The sequence below is a fragment of the Solanum lycopersicum genome, chromosome 6 (assembly GCF_036512215.1).
Source record: "Solanum lycopersicum chromosome 6, SLM_r2.1".
Lineage (NCBI taxonomy): Eukaryota > Viridiplantae > Streptophyta > Magnoliopsida > Solanales > Solanaceae > Solanum > Solanum lycopersicum.
In genome coordinates this window covers 25,754,601-25,768,571 of record NC_090805.1, presented here as the reverse complement: position 1 = coordinate 25,768,571, position 13,971 = coordinate 25,754,601, and the positions used below count along the sequence as shown (strand labels likewise).

The 13,971-nt window shown below is 39.3% G+C and overlaps 1 protein-coding gene across 1 annotated transcript in view; it reads right to left on the bottom strand.

The window, feature by feature from the left end:
• The window catches only part of LOC138349293 (uncharacterized), a 30,766-nt gene extending 18,544 nt beyond the window's left edge, over nucleotides 1-12,222 (bottom strand). Inside the window, exons 1-3 of the mRNA XM_069299613.1 lie at nucleotides 11,645-12,222; nucleotides 10,710-11,543; nucleotides 9,603-9,767 (exon numbers count right to left, since the gene is read on the bottom strand). Of these exons, the coding sequence (XP_069155714.1) occupies nucleotides 9,603-9,767; nucleotides 10,710-11,543; nucleotides 11,645-12,222 (1,577 nt within the window). The remainder of the gene's footprint in view (nucleotides 1-9,602; nucleotides 9,768-10,709; nucleotides 11,544-11,644) is intronic.
• Between the last annotated feature and the right edge of the window lie 1,749 nt (nucleotides 12,223-13,971).

Sequence of the window (13,971 nt, the reverse complement as noted above, 5' to 3'; positions counted from 1 at the left end):
TCCCGTAAGCAACCAAATCGGGAAGAACCAGAACGATACTGGTACATCCCGTTCCATTGCCTAGTCTTAGCTAGCAACAGAATCGAGAGGTGCCGGTTTCGGTACCATTCATCGCGGTCCGTGTAACGATCCATTTGTTCGTTTTGAGCAATAGAGCATTTTATTTCATAAAGTAATTTTCGATAGATTGTAAATGGATATTTTGGACTATTTATACTATATTTATGAAATTAGTGGGATAGTTTTAATTACTTTTTAGTTGATGGTTAAAGAAGATAAAATTATAATTAGTAGTGGTACACTTTTATAATTAGTTACATATAACAATTAGGGCATTAATGCTAAGAAGTTAAAAATCAAGTTGAGAATAAGACATACCTTAAGATGACACGAGGAGCCGCGGGTCTTAATCAAGGTAAAACTCGTCTTCAAATCTTAATGTTCATCGTGATGAAATTTGTTAATGAAGAGGTATACATATGGAAAGCGTTAATTGTGTGATGGTGGGGAGGTTTGATTATCTAATTAGTAGATTAATATTTAGTATGTTTAGATTTTATATATATATATATTTGTCGTTACACGGCCATATGTGTGGCCTCAATCTTCAATTGGATTTCTACAGAAAATTAGGATAGCAAATATATGTATAATAATATTGATAAATGCTAATATGGATTGAGGAGCTAGGTATATAATTGTTGGAATTTTACTACGGCTAATAATAAGTATAATTAGGAACTAATGACAAATTCTTGATGTCATTCTTAGTTCATAATGATTATGACCAATCAGGTGGTAGTAATTGCTGGGAATACCTTATAGAAATGTACAGGATGCATGGAATACGGGTTTGACAATTGTTGATTACCGTAAAATTTAAATCTATGATTTCGACCCTTAAGTTTTTTTACAGTTACCATATTATAATTCAAGTTTTGTTATATTGAAATAGGTAATTAAATATTAGGTATATTATGGTACTTGAATAGGGATAATGCACAAGTACGCCCTCAACCTATGCTCGAAATCCCAAAGACACACTTATGCTATACTAAGGTCCTATTACCCCCCCTGAACTTATTTTATATGTAATTTTCTACCCCTTTTTAGCCTACGTGACACTAGTTTGAAAAAAAGTCAATCATCGTTGGGCCCACAAGATAATGCCACGTAGGTCGAAAAGTGGTAAAAAATTATTAATAAAATAAGTTCAGGGGGGTAATAGGACCTTAATATAGTACAAGTATGTCTCTGAGATTTCGGGAATAGGCTGAGGGGGTACTTGGACATTATCCCTACTTGAATACTATTAAGGTTATGTTATTTAGAGGTAAGACTTAACCCTTGGCTTTAATTTAAGACATAGGAGACATGACATATTAGTTGACCTTAAGATGTTAAGAACTTGAACATAGAATTGTGCTTAATAATTTTTGGATCTAGGCTAGACATATAGTAATAGGGGTGTCTGTAGACTCGTTAACTTACAAAATTATACACATATACTTGATAGATGGAAAAGGCTCGGAGACATTGAGGAAAGGAAAAGTATTGGAGAAGTAGCATGTTGACTTCGATTCTTCGATGGAGGTAGGTTATGGTTTATGCTATTTGATAGTAAACTCTTAATAGTGACTGATATGCATTGAGTGATATTGTGAAGTTTTCTATGTACTTGATTGGGTGATTGTGTGGCTTGGTCGTGTGTTTTGTGATTGATCTGAAATCCTTAGACAGTGAAATGTATAATCTTAAACCATCTCTATCGAAGTAATTCCTTGAATAAAGAAGGCTCGATGAAATATTATTAACGAATGAAAATGTGGTCGCATTCTTTGATCGGAGTGTCATGTTTCGACACAATATTTTTGGATCAGAGTGTCACGTTCTGACACGGTATTCTTGGATCGAAATGTCACGTTCCGATACGATATTCTTGGATCAGAGTGTCACATTCCGACACGATAATATTTAAGGAAAAGCATGTTGAATTAACGGAAGATACTCAATTTGAAAGAACTCAACTCCCAAAATGATTTAGTTTGGAGGCATGAGTCCTCATGTGTGATCTAGATACCGTTGACTTAATACATACTTACTTTAATGTTGTTGACACTTGTTCATGTTGTTTGTTGTTTATCACCTGTTAAGTGCTATAGTTGAGTTCATACTATTATTCATTGTATATTAGTTTCTATTTTGGGTTGGCCGATGATACTTACTCAGTACATGTTGCCCCGTACTGAGACCTGCTTGTGTTTTTCTTGGTTTCCTTTTATGAAATGCAGCGAGTGTACCAATGACTTCAAATTGCCCTCAGCTCTAGCCTGTCTCATGCATATCAGGTTCCAGGGTGAGCTATTTATTCAAACTTGTGTTGGATTCTCTCGACCATGACATGATGTCCTATATTTTCGGACACATACCATTTTATTTTATTTTTTTGTATATTTGATATTCTTAGACTTAGTATTGGAGATTAGAGTTCCTTGATGTGATGACTTTCAGGTTTTGGGAAATGATATTTAGTAACATTTGAGTTTCTATGTTATGCTTGTATTTCGTAAGTTAGGTTAAGTTGGTTGGTTCGCCCACTTAAGAGGTTAAGTGTGGGTGTCACTCTCAACTCGTTTTGGGACGTGACAAACTTGGTCTCAGAGCCTTAGGTTCGGTGATCTCATCACACAAGGACAAGTCTAGTAGAGTCTTGTAGAATGGTATGGGGACGCCTTTACTTTTCTTCAAGAGGCTATAGGACTTTAGGAAAACTTCATTCCTTCTTTCTTTCGTGCTACAACTTGAATCCAATTGGTATCTAGGTGATACAAATTGATATCTGAACCTTTTCATTCTAATTCACATATAGTTAGTACTGAAGTATTGGAAGTTGAAATAGTAACACCAGAAAGAAAAAATATATATGTCCTTGAAAATAGGTATATTTTTTTGATTGACTACAGGGCCTGTAGTGGCTAGTGATCAACCTTATTTTCTTTTATTAAGTTCATAAAGTTGAAACCCCCATTCTTCATGGGTATTGATTATGAAGATGTTTATACTTTCATTGTTGATTGTTTTGAACTGCATCATAAAATGATTATAGCAGAGTGGCTTGGACATTGAGTTTCTGACTTGCTAAATTTGGAAAGATGCGAAAATCTGGTGGCAGTCTCATGTTGAGTCCAGCCAGTAGTGACACTACCTATAACTTGGGTAGCATTTTCTGACTTCTTCATAAAGAAGTATATTTTCTGGATCTTAAGGGATAAGAGGTAGATGGGGTGAAGCAAGATGACTTTGACGAGGTGACAACATTAAAAAAAATCATACAGGACGACTAGGTAATGAATGTCATTACCTTGCAAAATACAGATAGTAAAGTTCTCATGAGATATATGAATTTCTTAGTGAGTAATGAAATTTTGTTGAGTCAATTGAGGGAAGAATTTCTACTACGATTTTATAGATTATGTGTGTATATATATATAAATAGATAAAAAAAAAAGTCATGATATGACTAATACAATAATATTGATGTTTAATTGGTTAAAGCTATTATGTGTGTTATTTTTGTCATCGACATGATCTAAGAATGAATTTAATAATATTATGGATCGATTCAATTGATAGGAATATGTGGTCTATTTGGGTATGATCTTCTTGATAAGTATGATGTGTTCTAGTAATGACTTTTGTCACGATCGGAATCTAGACCCCAGACGAGACCGGCGTCGTTGACCTCTCAGAGGTCGCAGACAAGCCTGCTTACGTCATTCTTACTTTACATAGATTAATTTTAGCGGAAAATTTGAAATTTTTGATTCTTTAATCATACTTGCTGAACATTCTTAACATTTCGTAATCGTTCATCATCAACCATCTAACATTTAAGAGATAAGCAACTGAAAGAAATAATTCATTAAGTATTAATTGTATATCGGCCAAAATAGCACCAATACAAAGTTTGAACCAAAACAGGAAAGAAACGCTAGTGGAACATGTTCCGCTAGCTCAACTCTAAAACTACGCTAGAATGTAAAACGGTAGCATCCTCGAAAGCATGAGGACCTACCAAACTCCGGATGAATACTGATGTCCGGATAGCTGCAACAACGAACCTGTAGCTCTAGCGTCCACCTGTGCCTGCACCTAAAAATAGATGTTCGTATGGAATTAGTACACACTTGTACTAAGTATGAGTATATGCAAGTACACACCAGGGACATGCATGAGGAAGAATAGCTCTTTCCTAACAACATGATTTTTGGAAGTCAAGTCAGTGGACTTGCCAAATTGAGATTGGGAAAGTTATGCCATGAGAGTGACATGCATCATTATAATTATCGTATAGCACACAAAACATAACATATTCATATAACACATAACATATAACACATACTTTCTTTCATATTATTCATTCGTATACTATGAGACCTTATTATCATAGACTTAACTTTAAGACTTTCCAAAATGAGGGCTCAACATATGGGACCTCAACTAGGGAGCCTTCTTTAGCAAACACAGAGTCTGCTTCACTCATTCATTCGTATTTCATTTCATTTCATTCATAGGCCAGTGCGAACACCAGCTATACCTAGGATGTAGTTTAAGACTTTCATCGGGTTTGCTGTGCAATGATCAGGAATGACCTAATGTCATTACCTGAATCTAACTCACCTCTTGATTATCCTATCCTAACACCTTCGGTATCATTCATTTCTTTATATGATTCATTTGAGGCTGGCCTCATTCATTCATTGGGAACTTTAACTTTAACCGACATAGATCATGTGAGCATCATGAAATCCAGTGTCTTCCCCACACCGAAAAGAGGTGGAATCACCGGCCAAAGCGATTCAAATAACATGCTAGCGTATATGGGAATTTAACCCCGCCAGATCCCTATAGTGGCAATATAGGTTCAAAGACTAGGAGATGTGTGGAGACCCATACCCGGCAAGCCGGACAGTCTCATCTCATGAGAATTACGTGAACCTCCGCCCTTCCCGAAAGAAGGCATCACCGCTCATAGCTAGCCTATCGGTGCTCAGTATAAAGTTCCATTACATCCAACTCATACATCATGGAAGTTGTCTTCTAGTATGAGGGCATCATAGCTCAATAGATGATTTCTCATCTCATTATTAGTATTAAGTGTTTTAAACTCAATATTTTTCATTAAAGTACTTATAGAGACTGGTCTCTTCATTATCTTACACCCTCATTGATGAATACGTATTGGTAACATTTACTTAGGCTCGTTTGAGATTGCTCTCTCCATATACATTAGCCTCACATCATGATTGTCACCACATTCTTCATTTCATTACGTACATCTTAGGTTCACTTATTTTTTTGAACGTATGTTAAACTTATGTGTCTATACATACAAGCCATGGGGCTTCGTTTATAGTTCGTTAAGTGATTCTTATTTTCCTAAGATTATGTATTACAAGACTTATGTATCTTGTATATATACCAAGATCTTGATTTTTGATCAAAGTAGATTACATTATTCTTGAATATTTTACTCACGTATGACTTATGTATCAATACGGAGGTTTGGGCACGAGAACCCAAATCTTGAATTATTTGGACATCATTTATATTTTTCATTGATTTTAGTTCTAATATTCATAAATTTAGAACTCTAAATTAAATCTCAACATTTTCGTGACATAATACATTTTCTATTTTAATTAGAATTCTAAATTAAATTTCAATCATTTACATGAAAGAATAATTTCCTAATTTAATTAGAATTCTAATTTAAATCTCAATATTTACATAAAAGAATTAGTATTCTATTTTTAATCAAAATTCTAAATTTAATCTCAATGTTTACATAAGAGAATTAATTTTTTTCAACTTTAATTAGAATTTTAATTTATTATTATTATTATTTTTAATTACATTCGCTTGAATAGGGAGGTTGTGGGTTCGAACCCCCATTGAAATTTAATTTATTATTATTATTATTTTTAATTACATTCGCTTGAATAGGGAGGTTGTGGGTTCGAACCCCCACAGCCCCCTTTATTTTTCTCTTATTTTCGCTGGAAATGGAGGCTGTGAGGTGGTGGGTTCGAACCCCCACAGCCTCACCTTTATTTCCTTAATATTTGTACCCCTCCCTTCAACTCTGAGGTCGTGGGTTCGATCCCCACGCCTCGCATCCCTTTTTATTCTTTTTTTTTTTCGCGAACTGGGGGTCGTGGGTTCGATCCCCGCCCCCAGCATTCCCTTTTAAATCTTTTTTTTTTTTTTGCGCGTGGCTGGGGTCGCGAGTTCGATCCCTGCCAGCCCCATTTTTTTTTTTAATTAAGGCATGCTGCAGGGAGGTCCTGGGTTCGATCCCTGCAGGCCTCAAAACTTTTTTTTTTAATTTTTTTGATGTTCAAAAATTTCCAGATTCTTTTAAAGTCTGTTTTCAAGTTCTGGAAATTTATTCTACGATTTTTCTTCACTTTTTCATCAAGTTTAACATTAATTCTTAGGGAAATTTCATGGTTCATTCATAATGTTTTAATTACACATTATATTTTTTTTTTTATAGATTCGTCTAACCAAGAATTACTCCCTCAATCAAGCCACCTAACATTTCATATGAACTTCACGTCTTACCCCATTTTATTCACGAAAAATATACAATCATATTACATTAAACTTTTGGAGCATTACATAAAGAACCTCATTCACTGTAACATACTTACACATAATTTCAAGAAAAACATGGTTGCCTTTCATACGATTCCAAGTACACAAACATAATCATATTCATCGCGAAAACATAATATACACCTAAATCTACCAGCAATCATACCCAACCTAAAATTCATTGGGAGCTAGTGACAGGGGCATGCAACGGGAAACAGCCTTAGTTTCGAGATGAATAACTTGAATCGTAAGGGGCCTCTTGGGAAAGGAGCCAAGAGAGAAGAAACCCATACCTTAATCGATGTTCAAACTTTAATGTTGCTGCCCGGAAAACTCCTCCAAACCACTCCCAATTCACTTCAACGCACACCTCTCTCGACGAACCTCTCTTAGCCTTGACGTTTTGATTACTTATTTTCTTTTACTTGAAAATTTTTTTGTGAGTTTTTCAAGCATGAAAACTGTTGATGTTTTTGGCAGAAATAATGTGATGAAGATGGAGAACGTGAGAGAGAGAGTTAAGGAGCGTGAGAGAGAGAGGACTATTTGGATTAGGAGACTAATTCAAAAATCAGTCAAATAATAAATAAATACAAATCTGTTTTTGATTTATTTATTTATTTATTCATTTAAAACGTGAAAGGACAATTACGCCCTTTAAATACTTATTTATTCTTATTTATATAAAAAAAAAATTTTGAATCGTTACATTATCCCCCCCTTAGGAACATTCGTCCCCGAATGACACTACCATTACACCTCATAATGCCAATCAGATCTTAACTTAATTGCTATGTACAATCAGCCAATAGCAACAAATACGAAGAGATAAGGAACTATAGTCTTATGAGTAGGAAGCCTAACCCCAAGAGTTGAAAAGATGTGGATATCGGGATCTCATGTCGGCCTCGGCCTCCCACGTAGCACCCTCAACAAGATGGTTTCTCCATAATACCTTCACTGTGGCAATCTCCTTGTTCCTTAGCCGCTTGACCTGTCTGTCTAAGATCTCAACAGGTATTTCCTCATAGGACAAGTCTTCACCAACCCCCAAACCTTCTACAGGTAGGATTGATGCTGGATCACCTAGGCACTTCTTCAACATAGAGACATGAAAGACTGGATGAACAGAAGCTAGCTCCGCAGGCAATGCTAACTCATAGGCCACCTCACCCACGCGTTGTAGGATCTCATATGGCCCCACATATCTCGGACTAAGCTTCCCTTTTCTACCAAATCTCATCACCCCTTTCATAGGAGATATCTTCAAGTAGACCTGGTCACCAACGTTAAATTCTAAGGGTCGTTTTCTGTTGTCTGCATATGATTTTTGTCGGCTGTAAGCAGTAGACAACCTGTCCCTAATCAGTCTAACTTTCTCCAAGGCCTCATGAATGATCTCTGGACCCAAAATAGATGACTCTCCAACCTCGAACCACCCAACTGGAGATCTACACCTCCTACCATACAATGCCTCAAACGGTGCCATCCCAATGCCGGAGTGATAGCTATTATTATACGAGAACTCTATCAAAGGTAGATGGTAATCCCAATTACCTCTAAAGTCGATCACACACGCCCTTAACATGTCCTCCAATGTCTGAATAGTGCGCTCTGCCTGCCCATCTGTCTGAGGATGAAAGGCAGTGCTAAGTTTCACCTGCGTGCCTAAGCTTTTCTGGAAAGATCTCCAAAAATGTGAAGTAAACTGAGCTCCTCTATCTGAAATAATAGACAAAGGGATCCCATGCCATCTCACAATCTCATCAATGTAAAGTCTCGCGTAATCCTCGGCCCTGTAAGTAGACTTCACTGGGATAAAGTGGGCAGACTTAGTCAATCTGTCCACAACAACCCATATAGAGTCATGCTGCCTCCTAGTCCTCGGAAGACCAACTACGAAGTCCATATTAATGGCCTCCCATTTCCAAGTCGGAACCTCAATGATCTGAGTCAGACCACCAGGCTTAAGATGCTCTGCCTTAACCTGCTGACAATTAGGACACTTAGCCACATAGTCTGCAATATCCCTCTTCATGCCATCCCACCAATAAATCTGCTTAAGATCATGATACATTTTTGTGGAACCTGGATGTATGGAATATCTGGACCCATGGGCCTCTGTAACAATCTTGGTCCGTAAATCATCTACATCTGGTACGCACAACCGGTTCTGGTATCTAAGTATGCCATCATCTTCCAAAGCAAAAGACTCATTCATTTTTAACAACACTGAGTCCTTCATCTCCATCAACACCGGATCAAGATGCTGACCCTTCTTGACTTCCACTATCAGGGATGATTCAGAACTAGGGTGAACTGAAACACCTCCACTAGTAGAGTCAACCAACCGCACACCCAGTCTGGCCAGTCTGTGTACCTCTTTCACTAGCTCCTTCTTCTCATCCTCAACGTGGGCTGTACTCCCCATGCTCATCCTGCTCAAAGCATCAGCCACAACATTAGCCTTACCTGGATGATAGTGCACATTCATGTCATAATCCTTCAACAGCTCCAACCATCTGCGTTGCCGTAGATTCAGCTCCCTCTGCGTGAACACGTACTGGAGACTCTTATGATCCGTGAACACATCCACGTGTACTCCATATAGATAATGCCTCCATAACTTCAACGCAAACACCACAGCTGCCAACTCCAAGTCATGAGTGGGATAATTCTTTTCATGAACCTTGAGCTGTCTGGAAGCATAAGCTATCACCTTACCAGCCTGCATAAGAACACATCCCAAACCGACCCTAGATGCATCGCAATAGACAGTGTAATTCTCGCCACTCTTAGGCAGAGTAAGCACCGGGGCTGAAGTGAGTCTGTCCTTGAGCTCCTGGAAACTCTTCTCACAAGTGTCCGTCCATTCAAACTTGGATTTCTTCTTTGTCAAGGTTGTAAGTGGGGCAGCAATGGAAGAAAATCCCTCCACGAACCTGCGGTAGTAACCAGCCAATCCCAGAAAGCTACGGATATCGGTGGGTGTAAGAGGCTTTGGCCATTTCTTAACTGCTTCAGTCTTTCTGGGGTCCACTTCTACACCTTGATCGGACACAACATGGCCCAGGAAGGTCACTGATCTCAGCCAGAATTCACACTTGCTGAATTTGGCATACAACTGATGCTGTCTAAGTACCTGCAAGGTTAGTCTCAAATGCTGTTCATGCTCTTCCTTGGTCTTAGAGTAGATGAGAATGTCGTCAATGAATACTATGACGAAAGACTCAAGGTATTCACGGAAAACTCTGTTCATGAGGTCCATAAATGCAGCAGGTGCATTCGTGAGACCGAATGACATAACCAAGAACTCATAATGACCATAACGGGTACGAAAAGCTGTTTTTGGGACATCTCTATCCCTAACTCTAAGCTGATGATACCCTGAACGAAGATCAATCTTAGAGAAGAAACTAGACCCTTGGAGCTGATCGAACAAATCATCAATTCTGGGAAGTGGGTACTTATTCTTTATAGTGACTTTGTTGAGCTGCCGATAATCGATACACATTCTAAGGGTCCCATCCTTTTTCTTTACAAACAACACTGGAGCGCCCCAAGGGGATATGCTCGGCTGAATGAAACCCTTATCCGTGAGATCTTTTAACTGCAGCTTCAACTCCTTGAGTTCTGCTGGAGCCATTCTATAAGGAGGAATTGAGATTGGTTTAGTATCAGGTTCTAAGTCGATACCAAAGTCAATCTCTCGAAGGGGAGGGACTCCAGGCAAATCTTCAGGAAACACATCTAGGAATTCATTTACTACAGGCACCGAGTCTATGGAAGGAACATCATGATCTAAATCATTAACACTCACTAGATGACATAATAACCCTTTGGCCATCATTTTATTGGCCTTAAGATTTGAAATCAAGGGGTTAGGACGAATCGGATTGTACCCCTCCCAGACTAACTCTTCTTCATTAGGGAAACGAAACCTCACCACTCTACTACGACAGTCCAAGCAAGCATAATGGCTGTGAAGCCAGTCCATGCCAAGAATAATATCAAAATCATGCATGGGTAACTCAATCAAGTTTGCACACATAGCCTTGCCACTCACAACTATTGGGCAATTCTTGTATACCCTTTCGGTTCTCACATTTTCTCCTAAAGGCGTACTAACCACTATAGGATCATGCAGAACTTCAGGTAGTATTTCAAAGGTAAGGGCAAGCAGAGGAGTTACAAAGGAAAGCGTAGACCCTGGATCAAGTAAAGCATAAACAGAAGTTGAGAATACTTGCAGCATACCTGTGACCACATCAGCGGACTTCTCCTGCTCCTCCCTACCTTTCAAGGCATAAAATCTGTTCCTCTTCGGAGGTTCGGCTGCTGCTGCATTATGTGGGGTACGCCTAGGCTGAGCATTACCCCCAGCCTGACCTCTGTTCTGGGGACAGTCTATGACCATGTGTCCACTCTTACCACAACCGAAACAGGCATTAGTGCCCTGTCTACATTCTCCAAGGTGCATTCGGCCACACTTAGTACAAGTCTTCCTTGGACGCTGCATCTCACCTCCATTGCCCCTCTTGGGTTCGGGTCTGCCTCCTCTAGGCGTTGTATTTCTCTGAGGGTCAGAATTTCCAGCACTCTGTTGCCCCTTCTTGAATTTGGGCTGCTCGCGGACGCTAAAATTGTTTCTATGGCCTCCATGACTGGGACCTGCCTGATCTTGAGGCGTAGGCCTTCTAACATCACGTACACCTCTCCTCTTTCGGCTGTCCTCTACCTGCTGGACATGCATCATTAATCTAGAAAGGTCCATATTATCATGGAGCATCGCAGCCCGACAATCTTCCTCCAGGTCTCCATTGATTCCTGTGAGGAATCTGCTCATCTCCTCCCTGCTGGTAGAAACCAAGGGAGTAGCATACCTGGATGATTTCAACAAAGTTAAGTACTCTCATCATTCTTGTTATCAAATACTAAGGGAAGTACATACCTTGATAACTTCACAAACTTCAGGGAATACTACCTGACAGTCATGGATCCTTGCTTGAGGTTGATGAACTCCTCAACCTTGGCCTCTTTCATCTCTCTAGGGACGAACCTTTCCAAAAATGCTGTCTTGAACAGCTCCCAGGTGACTGGCACCCCTCCTAGGACACGGCTATCTCGCCACATTTTGCACCAAGTCTGTGCAACATCTTTGAGCTGGTAGGAAGCCAACTCAGCCTTCTCAATATCAGTGGCCCCCATGGCCACCAGTATCTTATGCAACTCGTCTATAAATTCCTGGGGATCTTCTGAAGTCTTAGCCCCTGTGAAAATTGGAGGATTCATCCTTGTGAAGTCTCGCAGTCTGTCAGCTATGCTGCGAGCCGGTGGGTTTTCCCTCAGAACATCCTGCCGGTTGACTTGGGCAGTCATAGCTTGGGCCTGCATCGTGATGGCCTGTGCCATCTGGGCTAGAGATGCCCTCACCTCCGCATTAGTCAACCCAGCTGGGTTCACTGGCATGGCCACTCCTTCAGCTGGAGCCTGGGGTGGATTCTGATTACCCCAAGCTGCTGCTGCTCCCGTCCTCAGACCCTTAGTTCCCCAGGTATTCATTCTCTGAAAACAGCAAGGTTGATGTTAGACACGTTCGTAACACCAAGAATTTAAACATTAGGAAGAGCACAATAAGATAAGAAGAAGGGAAGTCTTTCCTACGCATCATGCGGTCTCTAATCCAGGATAGTGGTGCACTTCACTACCATGACTTAGAAACTACTCAATGTGGTTGATGTGAACTCATTATTCTAGGAATTTAACCTAGCGCTCTGATACCAACTTTGTCACGATCGGAATCTAGACCCCAGACGAGACCGGCGTCGTTGACCTCTCAGAGGTCGCAGACAAGCCTGCTTACGTCATTCTTACTTTACATAGATTAATTTTAGCGGAAAATTTGAAATTTTTGATTCTTTAATCATACTTGCTGAACATTCTTAACATTTCGTAATCGTTCATCATCAACCATCTAACATTTAAGAGATAAGCAACTGAAAGAAATAATTCATTAAGTATTAATTGTATATCGGCCAAAATAGCACCAATACAAAGTTTGAACCAAAACAGGAAAGAAACGCTAGTGGAACATGTTCCGCTAGCTCAACTCTAAAACTACGCTAGAATGTAAAACGGTAGCATCCTCGAAAGCATGAGGACCTACCAAACTCCGGATGAATACTGATGTCCGGATAGCTGCAACAACGAATCTGTAGCTCTAGCGTCCACCTGTGCCTGCACCTAAAAATAGATGTTCGTATGGAATTAGTACACACTTGTACTAAGTATGAGTATATGCAAGTACACACCAGGGACATGCATGAGGAAGAATAGCTCTTTCCTAACAACATGATTTTTGGAAGTCAAGTCAGTGGACTTGCCAAATTGAGATTGGGAAAGTTATGCCATGAGAGTGACATGCATCATTATAATTATCGTATAGCACACAAAACATAACATATTCATATAACACATAACATATAACACATACTTTCTTTCATATTATTCATTCGTATACTATGAGACCTTATTATCATAGACTTAACTTTAAGACTTTCCAAAATGAGGGCTCAACATATGGGACCTCAACTAGGGAGCCTTCTTTAGCAAACACAGAGTCTGCTTCACTCATTCATTCGTATTTCATTTCATTTCATTCATAGGCCAGTGCGAACACCAGCTATACCTAGGATGTAGTTTAAGACTTTCATCGGGTTTGCTGTGCAATGATCAGGAATGACCTAATGTCATTACCTGAATCTAACTCACCTCTTGATTATCCTATCCTAACACCTTCGGTATCATTCATTTCTTTATATGATTCATTTGAGGCTGGCCTCATTCATTCATTGGGAACTTTAACTTTAACCGACATAGATCATGTGAGCATCATGAAATCCAGTGTCTTCCCCACACCGAAAAGAGGTGGAATCACCGGCCAAAGCGATTCAAATAACATGCTAGCGTATATGGGAATTTAACCCCGCCAGATCCCTATAGTGGCAATATAGGTTCAAAGACTAGGAGATGTGTGGAGACCCATACCCGGCAAGCCGGACAGTCTCATCTCATGAGAATTACGTGAACCTCCGCCCTTCCCGAAAGAAGGCATCACCGCTCATAGCTAGCCTATCGGTGCTCAGTATAAAGTTCCATTACATCCAACTCATACATCATGGAAGTTGTCTTCTAGTATGAGGGCATCATAGCTCAATAGATGATTTCTCATCTCATTATTAGTATTAAGTGTTTTAAACTCAATATTTTTCATTAAAGTACTTATAGAGACTGGTCTCTTCATTATCTTAC